Source organism: Filicampus tigris, chromosome 10 (genome assembly GCF_054856515.1).
Source record: "Filicampus tigris isolate MCC_2025a chromosome 10, RoL_Ftig_1.0, whole genome shotgun sequence".
Taxonomy (NCBI): domain Eukaryota; kingdom Metazoa; phylum Chordata; class Actinopteri; order Syngnathiformes; family Syngnathidae; genus Filicampus; species Filicampus tigris.
The window spans coordinates 20,758,431-20,773,345 of record NC_141226.1 but is presented as its reverse complement, the minus strand read 5'-3'; the positions used below and the strand labels follow the sequence as shown (position 1 = coordinate 20,773,345).

Sequence of the window (14,915 nt, the reverse complement as noted above, 5' to 3'; positions counted from 1 at the left end):
TAAAATGCAACAGGATGGTGCCAAATCCTTGTCTAATAGGAAAGTCGTACATTGGTGTCAAAGAAGTATGTTGAAATGAGACATCTTGACTGAAAGACACACTTCATATGGTGAGAAGAAGCTAAGTTTAGCTTGAGTTGTTAGAGGAAGTTAGAAAGTTCTGGCCACGTATATTTTCACATGCAACTCCAGTGCCTTTTTCAAAACTCTAATTATCTGCATAATGTAAGATGAATTTGAAATGATTTCCAGCTGTTTTTTTATTTTAGCATTTCCCAGCCTCTGCAGTTTTGGTATCATAGTTTGCAATATATTCATTATATGGTTTAAACTATTAATACTGGCAATTATATACATTTACGCAGGGTATCATTGTGTGTTTTGTTATTGGGGGATTACTGTAGTTCAATTCCCCGTTCTATGGTTGACCGACTATTTTTTATGGTACAAAAAAAATAAAAAATACAACTAAATCCGTCAGATGCTCACTGAGGTGACAGGATTTGCTGACAAGATGGTTTGAATTTGAACTTTTTGTGACTTTGGCGTCATATTTTCCTCAAAGAAAATCCACCGTGATTTTAACTGCAACATGTGCACATTCCCCATGTGTATTTAAATCGGTTCAGCGGATGGATTCAACTGCGTTCCGCCCAAGTGTGGTTTTTGAAGCATGCATCACGCTCACCTACAATACACAAGTGGGGCTCTTCAAATCAAGATAGAGGAGCAATCCCGCAGATGGAGGAGGGGGCTCATTACGGCGTCGCACACCCAAGAAAGTGAGCGATCAGCCCGCAGGCCCTCAGTGGCTGACAGCAGCTGCGTTTCCTGGCCTTATGGGGGCGGCAGCGCTGGTGGAGATGCTAAGCAGAAAAGACAGTAGAAAGGGAAACGGGCTTGGGAATGGGAAGGAGACTTCCAAAAGGGAATTGGTTATCATTTGGCATTCGTCTACTCCTTTCATCACTTTTGATAATGCCTCACATGTGAGAAGTCAAGGGAATAGGGAGTAGGTGTTGGGGAGGAGTCAAATTTCGGATGCAGATCTTATTCTCGACCTCCCCGCGTGCAGGATTATAATAGTCTTGGATTTTCCATTACGGTTCGTTTTTATTTCGTTTTGAGTTTTGTTTTTAGATTTATTAAAAAAAATGATTGGCTCTAGTTTGGCTTTTATTTGTTTTTTGTTGCTGTTTTTTTTAAATATGTCTGGCATATTTATCGAGTGCAAGATTTAGAAAGAAAAAGTCACTAAGTGATGCATAAAAAAGTAGACTTCAATTCCTCGACAACAGATTGACATTCCTTCAGTATGGGCGTACACCATCTCCAAAATAAATATAGCGACATTTAAAATGAACCCCAAAAGCTCATGTATGATATTAATTGGCAAAAATGAAAATCAAGGACATTCTTTGCAGTACTAGAGCTTGTTTTACAGACATGTTGTTTCAGTTATTTATTTATTTTTTTCAAACACTCGTTTTTACTTCATTTTATTAAAGAAAGGCAACCCCCCCAAAAATATTGACAAAAATATGTTTTATGAGCGTCCATTTGTCTAAACATGGCATTCTGATTCCTATTGCATTCGTGGAATCGGAGTTACACAGCAAACTCCAGGCGTTTTTAGCCATCTCTGGCGGCGGCCATTTTGCCACTCTCTGTCGACTGAAAATGACATCGCAGATGCTCAAGGCTCAGATAACGACCAATCACCACTCACCTGTTTTCTGAAGGTGAACCACGATTGGTTGTTAAGCCCTGAGCAACTGTGATGTCATTTTCAGTCGACAGCAAGTGGCAAAATGGCCGCCCCCTGACATGGACAAAAACGGCTGCGTTTTACAGCTGAACCCATATTCCACAAACACATTATTAATCAGAATGTTGTGTTTAGACTAGTGGGCCAGCAAATAACGTATTCTTAAAAAATATGTATGTTTGGGTTGTCTTCCGCTTTAACGAAAATGGGTTTTTGTTTTAGTTAATTTGTTAACTATTTTATGTCAACTATAATAACACCCCCCCCCCCCCATCCGTGTCCTTGTTCCTGCTGACTTTCAGGGCTTTGCTTTATGACAAACACTTGAGCTCCAGGCAACAAGGCCTGCCAGCGTGTGGAATAAAAACCTGCAATCATGAACAAAGGAAGGAAGCGTTTGATTTGACACGCACGAAACATTTTCACAAACGTTCCAGTTAATTGTAACATCGCTTTGAGAGGATGGAGCGAAGAAAGCAAGAACTAGAAATTAACCAGGATTGCTGCTTCTCAAAAAAAAATAAATAAATAAAAAATCAATGACTAATTTTTTTTTTTTTTTTTTTTTTCCAACAAATACACCCATTCATTTCTCTTTTGTTGCCACAGCAGTCTGTGTCGTTCTTTGGCATAAGAGGTGAATGGCTGTCAGCGAGACAGCGTTCAAAAGACATTCGGTCCAAAGCAATTATACAACCCTTGGCTGTGTCTGCGTCTGACGCCACTTCTCCGAACGCTGTCCTTCTCCACTGTCTTTACCAACCCATCGACTCTCCCCTGAGAGCCACTTAGTGTGTCCTCCACGCAGCCTCTTGAGGTACCGTTCACTCGCTCCCCCCGTACGCATACGCATGCATGCGACACAGGCAGAAGGAAAAGCTGAAACATGCGCATGCTAGCCTGAGCTAGCATGCGAGTGTCCCATATTGAGCCTACACAAGCGTGACCCAAAAATGTCACGGAAGGCGTCTCGTGTCCTGCTGCCACTAGACATTGTCAGGTTTGCTAGAGGCTTTTTTGTATATGAAATGAGTAAAAATCTATTCGTCTAGTTTTTTAATTGGACTCATATGTTATTGTAGTACATTAAAGATACATTGCAATACAGTCGTACTCGGGCTCACAAATAGCATCAGTGTGACGTGTTATTAGCAACAGATGTTTGGTGGAGCAACGCATTGACAGACAATTAGAACAATGCCGGCATATCCTCTTTATCCTCTGCAAAGAATGACTCTTACTGTGCCTTACTGAGTCACTTGCAGCATTTGCGAAACGCTTTAAAGTCAAAATACTCGTGTTTTGAGTGTTGAACTCTTATCTCAGGGCAAAGCTGTATTTAGGTTCTCTGTTTTATGCATGTGCGATTTAAAAATATGCAGCTAAACACGCCCCCCTTTAGGCTCCTCCTCCCCCATTTATTCTGTAATGGAGTCACTGTCATTTTGTGGCAAAAACAACATATTGTTTTGAGCAACCAGCCATGTTTTAATAAAACACGTATCCTTAGAACAGTTCCAAATGTGACGAGTGATCATCATGCGGGGCGCGTATTCATAATTTCCACACAGCGAAGCAAGTTGAACATCTTTGCTTAGGCAGTACAAATGCATTCAGTGACCTGCCAATAATTCAATTGGCAGGTCACAGGCGGGGGGTTTCGGGGATGGGCGGGGCACTCGCGAGTGTGTATGTGTGTCGAATGGGGCCAATGTCCTTCATATAACCCCCAATCCCTTTTCAACCTTAAGAAACGAAAATGCTTGGGGCGATGGTGCCATTGTCTTATTTCACGTCAATCTCCTGTTTCTGGAAATGTTTTTTCGTACTGATAATTCTTTAGGCCCAATTTCCATCCAGTTGGTTTCTCACTTTTTAAATTTTTTTTTCCTATGCCAAGTGCCAATGTCTGAAGAGGTTATTCCTCCCAGACAGAAAATTGCTTTTGGTAGTCATATGCCATAATTAAATCAGACAAACTCCGCGGGGATATAAAATCTCATTTGACCCAGCTGAACATGTCTTTCGACACCAAAGCAGGGACGTTACCATTTAAGAGAGCTATGCTACGTGACGTCTTGATTAAACGGCGCCGTGTTCCGACTTGACTGTGGTTCATCAGCGACTTCACTAACGAATGAGGGGGATGCAAAGTCTCAATCGGGCCGGGAGAATGTTTGCAGCAGAATGAGGGGGTCATGTTTTACAAAAGGCCAAATCAAGCTTTTAAAGCACGGAATCAAGTAGCTGAAGGTCAGGTCCCACGAGTGAGTCACCGCTGGCGTTAGCGACTCCACTGCAGCTCGCATCATTCGCGTGATCTTGGGTTAACCTTGACAGGTAGATGGGTTCATGGAATAGTTTGCCAGTTCAAAATCCTTATCCTCATTAGACTATAAGGCTAAATGCAGGCATATATATTGGATGTAAAATTGCACTCTTCCTTCTTTTCGCTTACATTTGGGAATCTGATTTCCAAAACGCATCTACCACGTTTAATTTTTTTCTGAGGAAGAGCCCTAATTAAAAAAAAAAAAAATAGATACGGTTTAAGTGGAGTGAAGCTTTTTTCAGTTTTAGCCTCCGGACGATTCGGAACAGTGACAGTAGACGTCTTCGTCTTCATTCTGTGGCTTGAGGTTGGTTCGCCGCGCTCGCCCACTGTCCTTTTTGCTCAGTATTCCCTTGAAGTTCCAGACTCCCACACTTTCCGCCGCGCCGCTCAATGAATTGCTTTCTCTCGGACTTTCTCGCCTTCTCTGCGGGAGATCCCCCCGCTGCGCGCCGATCCCGTTCTCACAGGTGATTGCTCAGGGAATATTGATTAAGGCAAAGATTTGCTGAAGAAAAGTCACTTTTCAAACTTGCCGGGATGGGGAGCGGCGACGCGCAGACACACACACGCACAAGCGCACCTGCACTATACTGACTCTCCCAAGTCTTAATTGTTGTGATTAGAGTGACAAACATGGCCAATTAAGTCGAATGAATAAGGGAAGAATGCCATAAAGAGCGCATTACCACATCAATTGCAACACCTTAGTGTCTCTCTGCAAGTGCAATTAAACCACTTCACAGTGAGTCAACGCTCTCTTTGCCCCCAGGAGCCGTAAGACAGCTTCAGCAAAATCCGACGTGTTTCAGGACTGGTTTTGCAAAAGATATATTTCAAATTCAAGCAACGGACTACTACTTTTCCCCTTCGCAGTAATCCTGCTGGTGTCCGACATACTTTGCCAGCTTTCTCTGCCACGCCTTTATGCACTCCTGAAAAATTGATCCGGGATCATCCACGCCTTCAAAACAGGTCCCCGATGACCCTATTCAAAAATGTAAAAAATAAAATCTCGCATGGAGGCAGGCTGGTCAAGGAGAGAGCTGGCTCCAGCACGGTGACATTCTGCTCGACCGGGATGTGTCAGATGCTCAGAGCGTTGTCATGGTGAGCGTCCCAGAGTTGTCCTGCTACAACTCTCACCTCTTCTCGCGCACTGAACATCGCTAAGGCCGCAGGATCTTAGCTTTAGAAAGTTGTGCATTGAAAAATGTGTTGTTGCTTTCTGTTGCCTTAATGTATTTTTTCCTTGCTGTTTCTGTTTTCGAATTGGTTTATAATTCAGAATAGTTGACAGAAAATATAAGGTCCCCTCCAATGTGTTTTTCATCGTTGTGTGTGTGTGGGGGGTCGCTGCCACTGGTTGTGTATCAATTTTTTGGTGATAATAAGAATGCCTCCCCAAAAGTATAGTTGCAAACCCAAGTGCCTTGTCCAAAATTCTACATACAATGCATTGGCATTTTTGTGTGGCATTGCAATCAAGCATTTGTATAACGCCTTCAGCGCAATAAATGATGCGGTTGGACGAGGTTTTGCGTCTCTGGATACGCTTTCTGTATTGACGATTTACGGCGTAACTGTGAGAGCCAGTGAGTGTTGCGTCTCAAACATTTCCAAAGACAGAACGTTGGCTGTCCTGAATCAAGTTGGCGTCCTCTCTTCGTCTGCAGTGTGACGCCAGTCGTCAATCATTGAAAAGTCGATAAACTGTTACGGTTGAGTGGGAAGAGTTGAGACACATCCTCTAACTATCTCTTGACTCACCTCATCAAGCATGTCATTACTTGGGAACATACTTTTGGATCTGAAAAAAAAAACCATCATAAATCCCTTCCTGGAACCTCAAAGTTTCCTTTTGGGAAATGCAGAATTTATTCAAATGCAAAATTAAAAAAAAAAAAAAACGTTGGTGTGTGTGTTTAAATATTTGTACTGAGACTAGCTATTCTATTTATTAGTGATTACATCTAAAATGAGGATAAGTACTATTTTATTTTACTATGATGCCTATATAAAAAAAAATGTTTTCCTGAAATGTCTTAAAGTGTATGGGACATGAATTTTCAAATTGTAATGTATTAATAAAATATCCATGTTGCAATGAATGGTTTCTCAAATTGAGACACATTAACCAAGTATTTCCTTGAGTTAGCATTACGCTTCGAAAATCTTCCGGGCGGGGCGAAATGGTGAAGGCGGCGGCTATGACGTCATTGTGACATTATGGCAAGATACAGTTTTCATGGCATTTAAAAAGAAATCTGACTAAACATACACTATTGTCGTGCTTTGGCTGTTGTATTATTTTCGACTTTAGAGAGATTAAATCTGGTATTTTCAGTCTGGCTCGCATTATGACTGATGGTTTCATTATTACTGGTGCAGACTTCAAATGTAAGCCGTCAGGTCTTTGTGAAAGTAAATATGAGACATCAAACATTGCGCTGATAAGCCCGCTGTGAAATTACGCTAGCCCCCCCCACCCCCACCCCTGCTTTGATGACTAATTTGCCGTTTCATAAGTTGATATTTTAAAAAAACAAAACAAAACAAAAAAAAAAAAAGATGCGTCAGACCATTAGGTGATGGACTTGTTTCGTCAAGGCGTTTAATATGTGCATTTTTAGTACAACAGTTTTCAGAAAGTTACAGCTTACAAACTCTTGGACGTGTACTTTTGTCACAATTTACAAGTGGTGGCTATACAGAAACGGACGAATAAAGGGAGACGTTCACACACATACTATGTACCTGTGCCCATAGAAATGTCTGTACATCATCAGGCTCGCACACGCACACACACGCGCTCTCGTCCTCGCATACACAAACAAACAAATGTTGACATGTTCATCCATCGTGTACCATTGAATGGCTGTGTGTGAGGTCGTGACTGGTTGCCTGGCGATCATGGGTCTTCTTCCTCATCGGCTGAGCGGCCCTTCAGTGACCTCCGCGTCCGTGCGCTTGCCCGTGCATGTGTATAAGTATAAGGAGTGCGTCAAAGCCTCTCTGGAGCCTGAAAGAAACGATAAAAAGGAGAAAGTTCCATTTCAGCGCACGACTCAGGTCGACCTCGTCTCCCGACTTATAAATGACAAGCGTGAAATCAGCAACTTAAGAGGGCCACTTTCCGACACTTTACAGCGTCGTAAAAAAACACAAACGGGCTCCGTTCCGGTGTGTGTCGTCAATGGTCTCCATATGGAGGGGCGCCGACCCGGCCTCTGAATTTATCACCCCGCGTGTCATTTACAGTTTGGTACTGACAGAGACAAACAGAGGAAATGGTGAAAATAGAATTACAGTGTTTGCATAATGAGCCTCATCTCATTCACAGGCTCTCGCGTCGACAAAAGCAAACAGATGAGACGGAGCCCAAATGGAGTGCTAATGCATTCTAATTGAATCCCACTGCAGGTATTCGTGCCAATCTTAAGCAGAATGAAAACCTTCACATTCTAAGGCAGACGTAGAACAGAAGCTTTGCAGGATCAACACCATTTTTGGGATTCCTTCATTTGTTTATGACGCCGTATGTCGTCACTATCGGGCATAAACCTTATACTGTGTGTCAGGATACGGTTAATGTACGGTAATCGTTTTTTCACAATCCGATCGACGTTGTCCGCATGGTCTGAAAGTGTTGAAAATAGCTTGAGTATGAATCTATTAACGCTCTTGAAGGCTTAACTGTCTGCGGTGTTGTTGAACTTCACCTTTTCCCTCAATCTGTGGGAGCTGTGCAGCATTATGACATATCGTCACTGTCCTTTGAAAAACACTTATCTCCATTTTTTTAATTTTCTCATTTTTTACATGAATGGTGTTTCCGCGTTACAGACATCGCATTGACGTGAACATTTATAAACGTTTCCAAAAATGGAGATACGCGTTTTTCACAGGACAGCGACGATATATGTAAAACAATAAGGTATAAAACCAATGTGAACCGTGCGGTGTTTGGTAACCTTGGAAAATCTTTTTTTGCTTTTATTTTCTGTAGTCATTGTGTATGTGAAGATTCTGCCTGACAGTGACAATATGTTTCTGCACCATCAAAGTTGTTCAACAGGTAACTATCTTTGTTGTCACATAATCAATGAAAAATATGCTATAAAAAGCTGAGGAAAGAGACAACATTTCAGCCCAACTGTTACAAACATTTGAATTTGATCCAAATGAAACTGTGATTTGTGTTTTGTGAACACACACACACCAAACACACACTCATCTGGTGACGGATGAGTAAATAGACAAATTCTCTCTATCCAACCGAGGGATAAAATAAGCTTTCTTTCCAATTGTTTGGTCTTCTATCAACTTGTTCTTGCCAACTGGAAGCCGAACCGAAACTTGATTTAGCGTACCGTTACACCCCTAATACTCACACAGACCTTCCATCATTTTCCATTATTGATCTGTGTTTGGAATGGTCTAACATGTCTATTTAGATCAATGAACTTCAGCAGGAAAATTACATTTGAATACTCACGTTACACAGAATATCAAACTTACATTAACAGTCAAGTTAGAGAAAAAAACAAAAAAACACGGTGACAAATCTACAGAAGCGTAGAGCTGCCAAGGTGGAGTAAAAAATATTTTGACTGACAACCGTGGCGGCTGGAACAGGCCATGCAAGTTTGACCAGAAATAAAGTAGTATTCATCAAAACAAGACAGGCTTTATTCCCGAAAAGTATAATGTTATCGCAAGCCTCTGTAACATTATTCATTTTGAACATAACACTGCACTGGACTACATAAATACATCCCCGTCCACGATTTTGTTAGATCATTTCCAAACACTGCCAAACAAATTTGGGCAACCGTGATGTGCTTGAGTGTCATGTACGCATGACACTAAAATCCTTTTTGCGCTCATGCAAATATAAAAGCCACTGGTCCGCTGTCAGAATGGCATCGGGCATCTGTTGGCAAACGTCAGGCCAGATGCTCGCTTTGACTCCGTTGAGACGCAAAACTGATTTCACTCTGATTTGTAGCGCCGCTATGCTTTTCAAACTTGCATGCCCTGTTCCAGCCGGCATGGTTGTCAGCAAAACAAATGCGTTTTTACTGGACTTGTCTTTTTTTTTTTTTCTTTCCCCCTGGTGAAAGAAGAAGTCTAGTGTTTCTTATTTTAGGCGTATCGTAGCTAACCAAAACTACGGAAATGCTGTAATAATACAAGCTAACGAGGCCACTCTAAGAAGGAATCACAACTTACTGAATGTAAAACACAAAAGCCAAGTAATGACAAATGTCAAACGATTCTTACCCAGATTGTCGCAGAAGACAATATTTTGTGTTGGCAAATGAGTTAAGTGGTGCCGGGCTGACACTCACCATGAATGTGGGGCCGGCCAAAGCGAGGAGATGCCTTCCATCCTTCCTTCCTCCTCCGTTGTGGATGAGTGCACTTTGAACAAGCACGAGGAATAAAAACAGAAAACTGTACAAGTAAGTGCTCACCAGCAAGAGACAGCATGTGTACACCCACAATCAACATGATCTCCAATAAAATGCTTTTTGGGGAACTCCTACACAATTTTCATGTAGCTCTACAATGCCAATACTTCACTTTTTTTTTTTTTTTTTTTTTTTTTTTTTTTTTTTCCTTTCAACATATCCGTCACGTAAAGGTCGAGTCAAGTTGTGAGCCTGGAGCTAGACGATGTGCAATCCCAAAGTCCGTCCATAAAAAGGGATCCGGGGGCATCGTCGGAAGCTACACATTCCATGTGTCCAACCAGTCTTTGCCAAAAATGCAAGCCGAAAGTCCTGTACATACACATTCATGAGCATCACCTTCAATATGAAGGTCTATTATGAAAGATATAATCATATTTAGCAAGAGATAAACATATTTCTATTCTCGGACCGCGCGGGCGTGGCCTCCCACCCACGACTCTACAAGGTAGTGTTAAGCGCAAGACTGAGCCATCTTGCCACAGAGATCAAAAGCCCCCCCCCCACAAAAAAAAACAACAAAAAAAAAAAAAGTTATCTAAAAGATGACGTGAGCGGTTCAACTGTACATCCCTGTATTCTTCTCCCCCTAATTACTCCTACTGATTACTTTAGTACTCTACCACTTAAGTCTGGCCAGGTCAAGGCATCTTCATTGCACACGAGTTTAAAAAAAAAAATAATAATAAAAAAAAATCACAGATCACGTTGTTTCTATAAGAGTCCAGATAACAGAGGTACAACACGCAATCCCGACTACTGCTGAGGAATTCCCCATTTGGTCAAAACCGCCACAGCTTCCTTGTGTGTCATGAGTGGACCCTGAACTCCTCCGTGTGGATTTTCTAAGAGTGAAAGTGTAGACCCTGGTCTCCTCGTGTGGATCAGATTAAGACGACAGTCTCCACCCTGCCGCGTTCCGACGGATCGGGGGTCATTGGAGAGCCGCGGTCGCTGTTGCCGATGGCGGCGGTCCTCCGAATGCTGCCCGCTCCGTGGCACGGCGCCCCCTGCAGTCATGCCAGAGCGCTGGGTGACTGGCTCATCTGCACCCTCATGGACTGGATGTTACTGAGGATCTTCTTTTGGTGTCCGGCTAAGGTCACGCCTATTCGCAGCAGGTCCCTGGTGACGAGACAAAAACAAACAAACAAACAAACAAAACAAAAAACGATGAGGGGATTGAACTACAGTGGTGCTAACTCAGTAACTTTACTAATATCAAATCAATTGTCCCACATTGAAATCAATTCAAGAAACCTGTTTTTCTTTCTTTCTTTTCTTTTTCCAAAGCCATTTCTACTATTCAATTCCCTCACCCGATGAGAAGTGATCAATAAGCGGTATTGGTAAAGGAATGGGAAAGGCTAAATCCTTATCAAATCCTCAGACCTTAATTTTTATTGAAATTAAAATGATTTTAAAAAATATATATTTTAATAAGTGCCTTAATTTCTCAATTTTTAACAAAAACACAACACAACACAAAGCAAAATAAATAAATAAATGAGCAAAAAGACAAAAGTAAGCTAGCTCAAAAGTCTAAAGTTGGAGCTCTTGCAAGTCAAGTTACCATTGTATTTTCAAATAATTGATGGAAGAACTTCACTGGGGAATATTTTTTGGGGGGGGCTGATTTCCTGGTGAAACATCGTGATACAAGAAATGTCTGGAAAGCTCGTGGCCACGGAACCAACCACATTTCATAACATTATTTGAGCTTCATTATACTGTGAAATGTGAACTTTTTTTTGCCTGTATAGTCATTAATTCATCTGATGGTGGACAGCTTGACCAGAATGGATTAATTCACTTTACATTCTACAAGTGTTACATGGAAAATATGTTGAACTTCGAACCACTCGAGAGTCAACAAATGTCGCGGACCGACGTGCATTTGACTTGGGGTTTTTCACAGTACCCGCATATTGTTGCAAAAAAAGTGACTCCGTTAATGACTGGAAATTTCGCCGCACTTTGAGTGTCTCATTCGGCGTGTTTGCCGCTGCGTGCTCGAAATAGGCACACTTGACTTGAGTGCCGTACGGGCTTGGCGCGTGCACATGCTCGTCAAACTCACTCGGAGGTCATTTGAGCCACCAGCTGCAGCGACGTGAAGCCTGAGTTGAGGAAGTTGTCTCTGTATTGGCTCATCTTGATGGCACTGAGCCAATCTTCGACGGAGCTGAAGGTGTTGAAGTCCGGTATGGATCTGTCCAACAGTGGCTGAGAAGGCCTGCGGCAGAACAAAAGCGGAGGATTTCTGTGATGCTTTTTATTTATCATATAGAACACAAGATGGCTTTACGGTGCCAGGAATGCGTACAAAAATGTGCATTCACAATAATGTTGAACCTATGTGAGAGTCTTTTCCGCTCAATATTGCAACTGCGATTTAGTATGTGATATATATATTTTTTTCCCCCCCGATAGAAAACAAACAAAGTGAATTTGAAATGAGGGTGATGCATCATGGATGACTTGCAAGCTGCGCAATATGAGCAGGGAAGAGGCAGGTGTGACGCAATCAACTGTAACGGCACGTAATGGGTTCGTGTGGGCAAACACAAATACAAGCAACCAGAGAGCATATCTGTATGACGTAAATGCGTGTATTTTTCTTCCCCACTTACACCGCAGGGATGTTGGCGACGGCTTTGAGGCCGGCGGGGTTACGGATCATCTTGTCCAGAGTGCCGACGATGTCTGCGAAGCGGGGCCGGACGTTGCGGTCCTTCTGCCAGCAGTCTAGCATGAGCTGGTGCAGCGCGCTGGGGCAGTCCATGGGCGGCGGCAGACGGTAGTCCTGCTCGATGGCATTAATCACCTGGACGACACGCCGGGAGGTAAGGCTTTTTATCTGCTCTCATATTGAGGTCATGGATAACCCCCCCCCCCCCCACCCCCCACCCCCCGTGTTAAGAACTAATTGCACGTCCACCCCTCTTATCCCGACAAGGCCACTGACCTGTTGTGACCCGATGGACACACGCCCTCATAATTAAGTATAGCCTTCGTCTAGCAAATATACTTCAGGTGAGACAAAGTCAGTAAATCAGCAAATGTTTGTACTATAAAACGGGGGCGGAGACAAGGGTGGGCCAGGGTGTGCACAGGCCCACCCAGATTGACAGACCGCCCACCCAATGAGAGTCATGAAAAAATATCGACTTTTACATTTTTAGTAAATTATGAAATTATTTGTTTGTTTGTTTTTATTTCATTGAATATTAAGAATGGCATAATTGGCTGATCTGAACTTCATAATATTCAGTTTGTCATTCTATTTGAATATACGATGTGTCGGGACAGGAGGATTGTGTGAAGTGAGAGGAATATTCAGGCCCACCCATTAGCCACCTTCTGGCTCCGCCCCTGCTATACAATAGACACATATTGAATATTTATTAAAGATGCATACATTGACACTGCTTTCATTCATTCCTTTGTGGCTGTGCATAATTTTACCGTGGCTTCATTAATTATTATATATATTTTTTTAATCCAGTGCAGGACATTTGTTCGGTCCAATTCAGTTGTATTTAAGTTTTAAAAGCAGTACATAATTAAGATCTTTTTTGTAATCCAGTACTTTACATTTGTTAAGTACAGTTCAATTGCACAAACTAAGTTAAAATGCCTTTGCATAGAAGTTTTTTTTTTTTCAAATAGTCATTGAGGTGCATTTTTATTTGTGATGGATTTGAATTGAATCATTACTCAAATACAGCTTGTTCTATTTTGTCGTAATCAAGCACAGTGTTAATGTTCAAACGCCTGCCTTGTTTTTGACCATTTAATGTTGGTCACAACGGTAGAACTTTGAAAACTGAAAAACATACTAAATAACTGTTCCAAACGAAGATGCTCAGTGTAGCTGGCGAGCCGTGTTGATAAGGCGTGACGATACTGACAGCATTGACAGATCTGCACATCTCTATGTTTTAGTCCGTGTTTTACTTCACTGTACATTTTCTGCAGATATAATTTCCCATTAAAATGCATCACTGTGAGATAAGGACCGGGTGTGAAATTGAGTATTAAAGATACTATCATAAAAAAAAAAATAAAAAATAAAAAAAATAGACGCTGCTCTGTACTCGGCCGCAGAGTTGAGCGCAGAATCTTGATCAATGATCCATACTGAAGTTTGGCATTTGTGTGTGTTTTGAAATCGCGCATGTGTGGAGAGGACAGCCGGCGATGAGGGGCCGTTAGGGACATAATTCAGGATTGCTTTTTTAAAATTATTCTATCATGAACGTCATCGCCTTATTGAACGCCATGCCTTTGGCCCTACTGCCACCTAGTGGTAGAAACAGCAATAGGAGATGATCTCAATTCGACACAGGACTTTATTTAATAGTCAAAAAAATATATTTTCTTGATTTGATTACGCTGACTCATAGTTACTGCGTCTCACCAACCTCCTGTTGGTTTGCTGTAATCAGGCTGCTATTTCCTTTGATACATTTGTGTTTTTTTGAAAAAAAAAAAAAAAAAAAAGAAGTTCAGCTGAAAACTGTCTAAGGCTGGAATCAAACCCTGGTCATCCATGTCACAGTCATCGGCTCTAACCACTCAACTATGGTCATGTTGTTGCTGACAAGCTGTTATAATAGAAACAAAGTGTTAGCATTATGTTGAAAACGCATCATTCAAAGGCATTATTTGATTGGAAATGAGAAGTAAGGCGTTTTTTGTGGAAAAAAAGCGACCATGCCTCAGTCATTTTTGGGGGGGGGGTTTCCCACCTTCCAATTTCACTAGCGTGTTTGAAATCATTTCACTTGTGTTTATAAGCGACATCAATTTCACTAGTGTGTATGAAAGCATTTTCAGTAGTAAGTGTGAGAGCTATTCCTGAATAATGTCCCTAACTGCCCCTCATTGCCGGGCCATGGCGAGTGATGCCAGTCTGCCACCACTACGTTGGTCTCGGCGGGCTGCCGTTTGCTGCTGGCCCACTGAGGCAGCATCTGTTGCGTTGGGAGCTCCTTGTGGAGCAGCGTCCACTCAGGCCTGATGGCGGAATGGGCGGACGGCGTAGGTAGCGCACGGAGACAACTGGCAGCGTTTTGGGAATGGTCCCAAAGCGTGCTTGCCTTTGCGCGTGTGGATCCGATCCAAAAACGGACGCAGGAAACAAAAAGCGGCCCTCGTGGACTGCTCTCAAAAATCTCTCCGGGAGGTAAAAGGGGCCGGGGGGGGGGGGGGGGGTAGTGAGATTCGGCCAGGAAGACATCCTGGCTCAAAGTCGGCGTCAAGGACATGGTCAAAGATCATGTCAGATAAAGGATGAAAAAAATGTTTTACATACTCAAATTGTTCTGTAAAT

General features: G+C 42.3%; 1 protein-coding gene and 1 long non-coding RNA gene across 3 annotated transcripts in view; one reads left to right on the top strand and one right to left on the bottom strand.

Moving 5' to 3' along the window:
• Positions 1 to 6,689: 6,689 nt before the first annotated feature.
• The window catches only part of ephb1 (EPH receptor B1), a 151,418-nt gene continuing 143,192 nt past the window's right edge, over positions 6,690 to 14,915 (bottom strand). For both annotated transcript variants that reach the window (XM_086043706.1, XM_086043707.1), the window contains exons 14-17: positions 12,211 to 12,404; positions 11,658 to 11,813; positions 9,455 to 10,702; positions 6,690 to 7,122 (exon numbers count right to left, since the gene is read on the bottom strand). In XM_086043706.1, coding sequence (XP_085899832.1) covers positions 10,594 to 10,702; positions 11,658 to 11,813; positions 12,211 to 12,404 — 459 coding nt within the window. In that variant the 3' untranslated portion in view covers positions 6,690 to 7,122; positions 9,455 to 10,593. The remainder of the gene's footprint in view (positions 7,123 to 9,454; positions 10,703 to 11,657; positions 11,814 to 12,210; positions 12,405 to 14,915) is intronic.
• LOC147141258 (uncharacterized) lies at positions 12,038 to 12,657 on the top strand. The gene is made up of 3 exons (XR_015088455.1): positions 12,038 to 12,116; positions 12,218 to 12,423; positions 12,537 to 12,657. It is a non-coding gene; the product is annotated as an uncharacterized LOC147141258 (long non-coding RNA).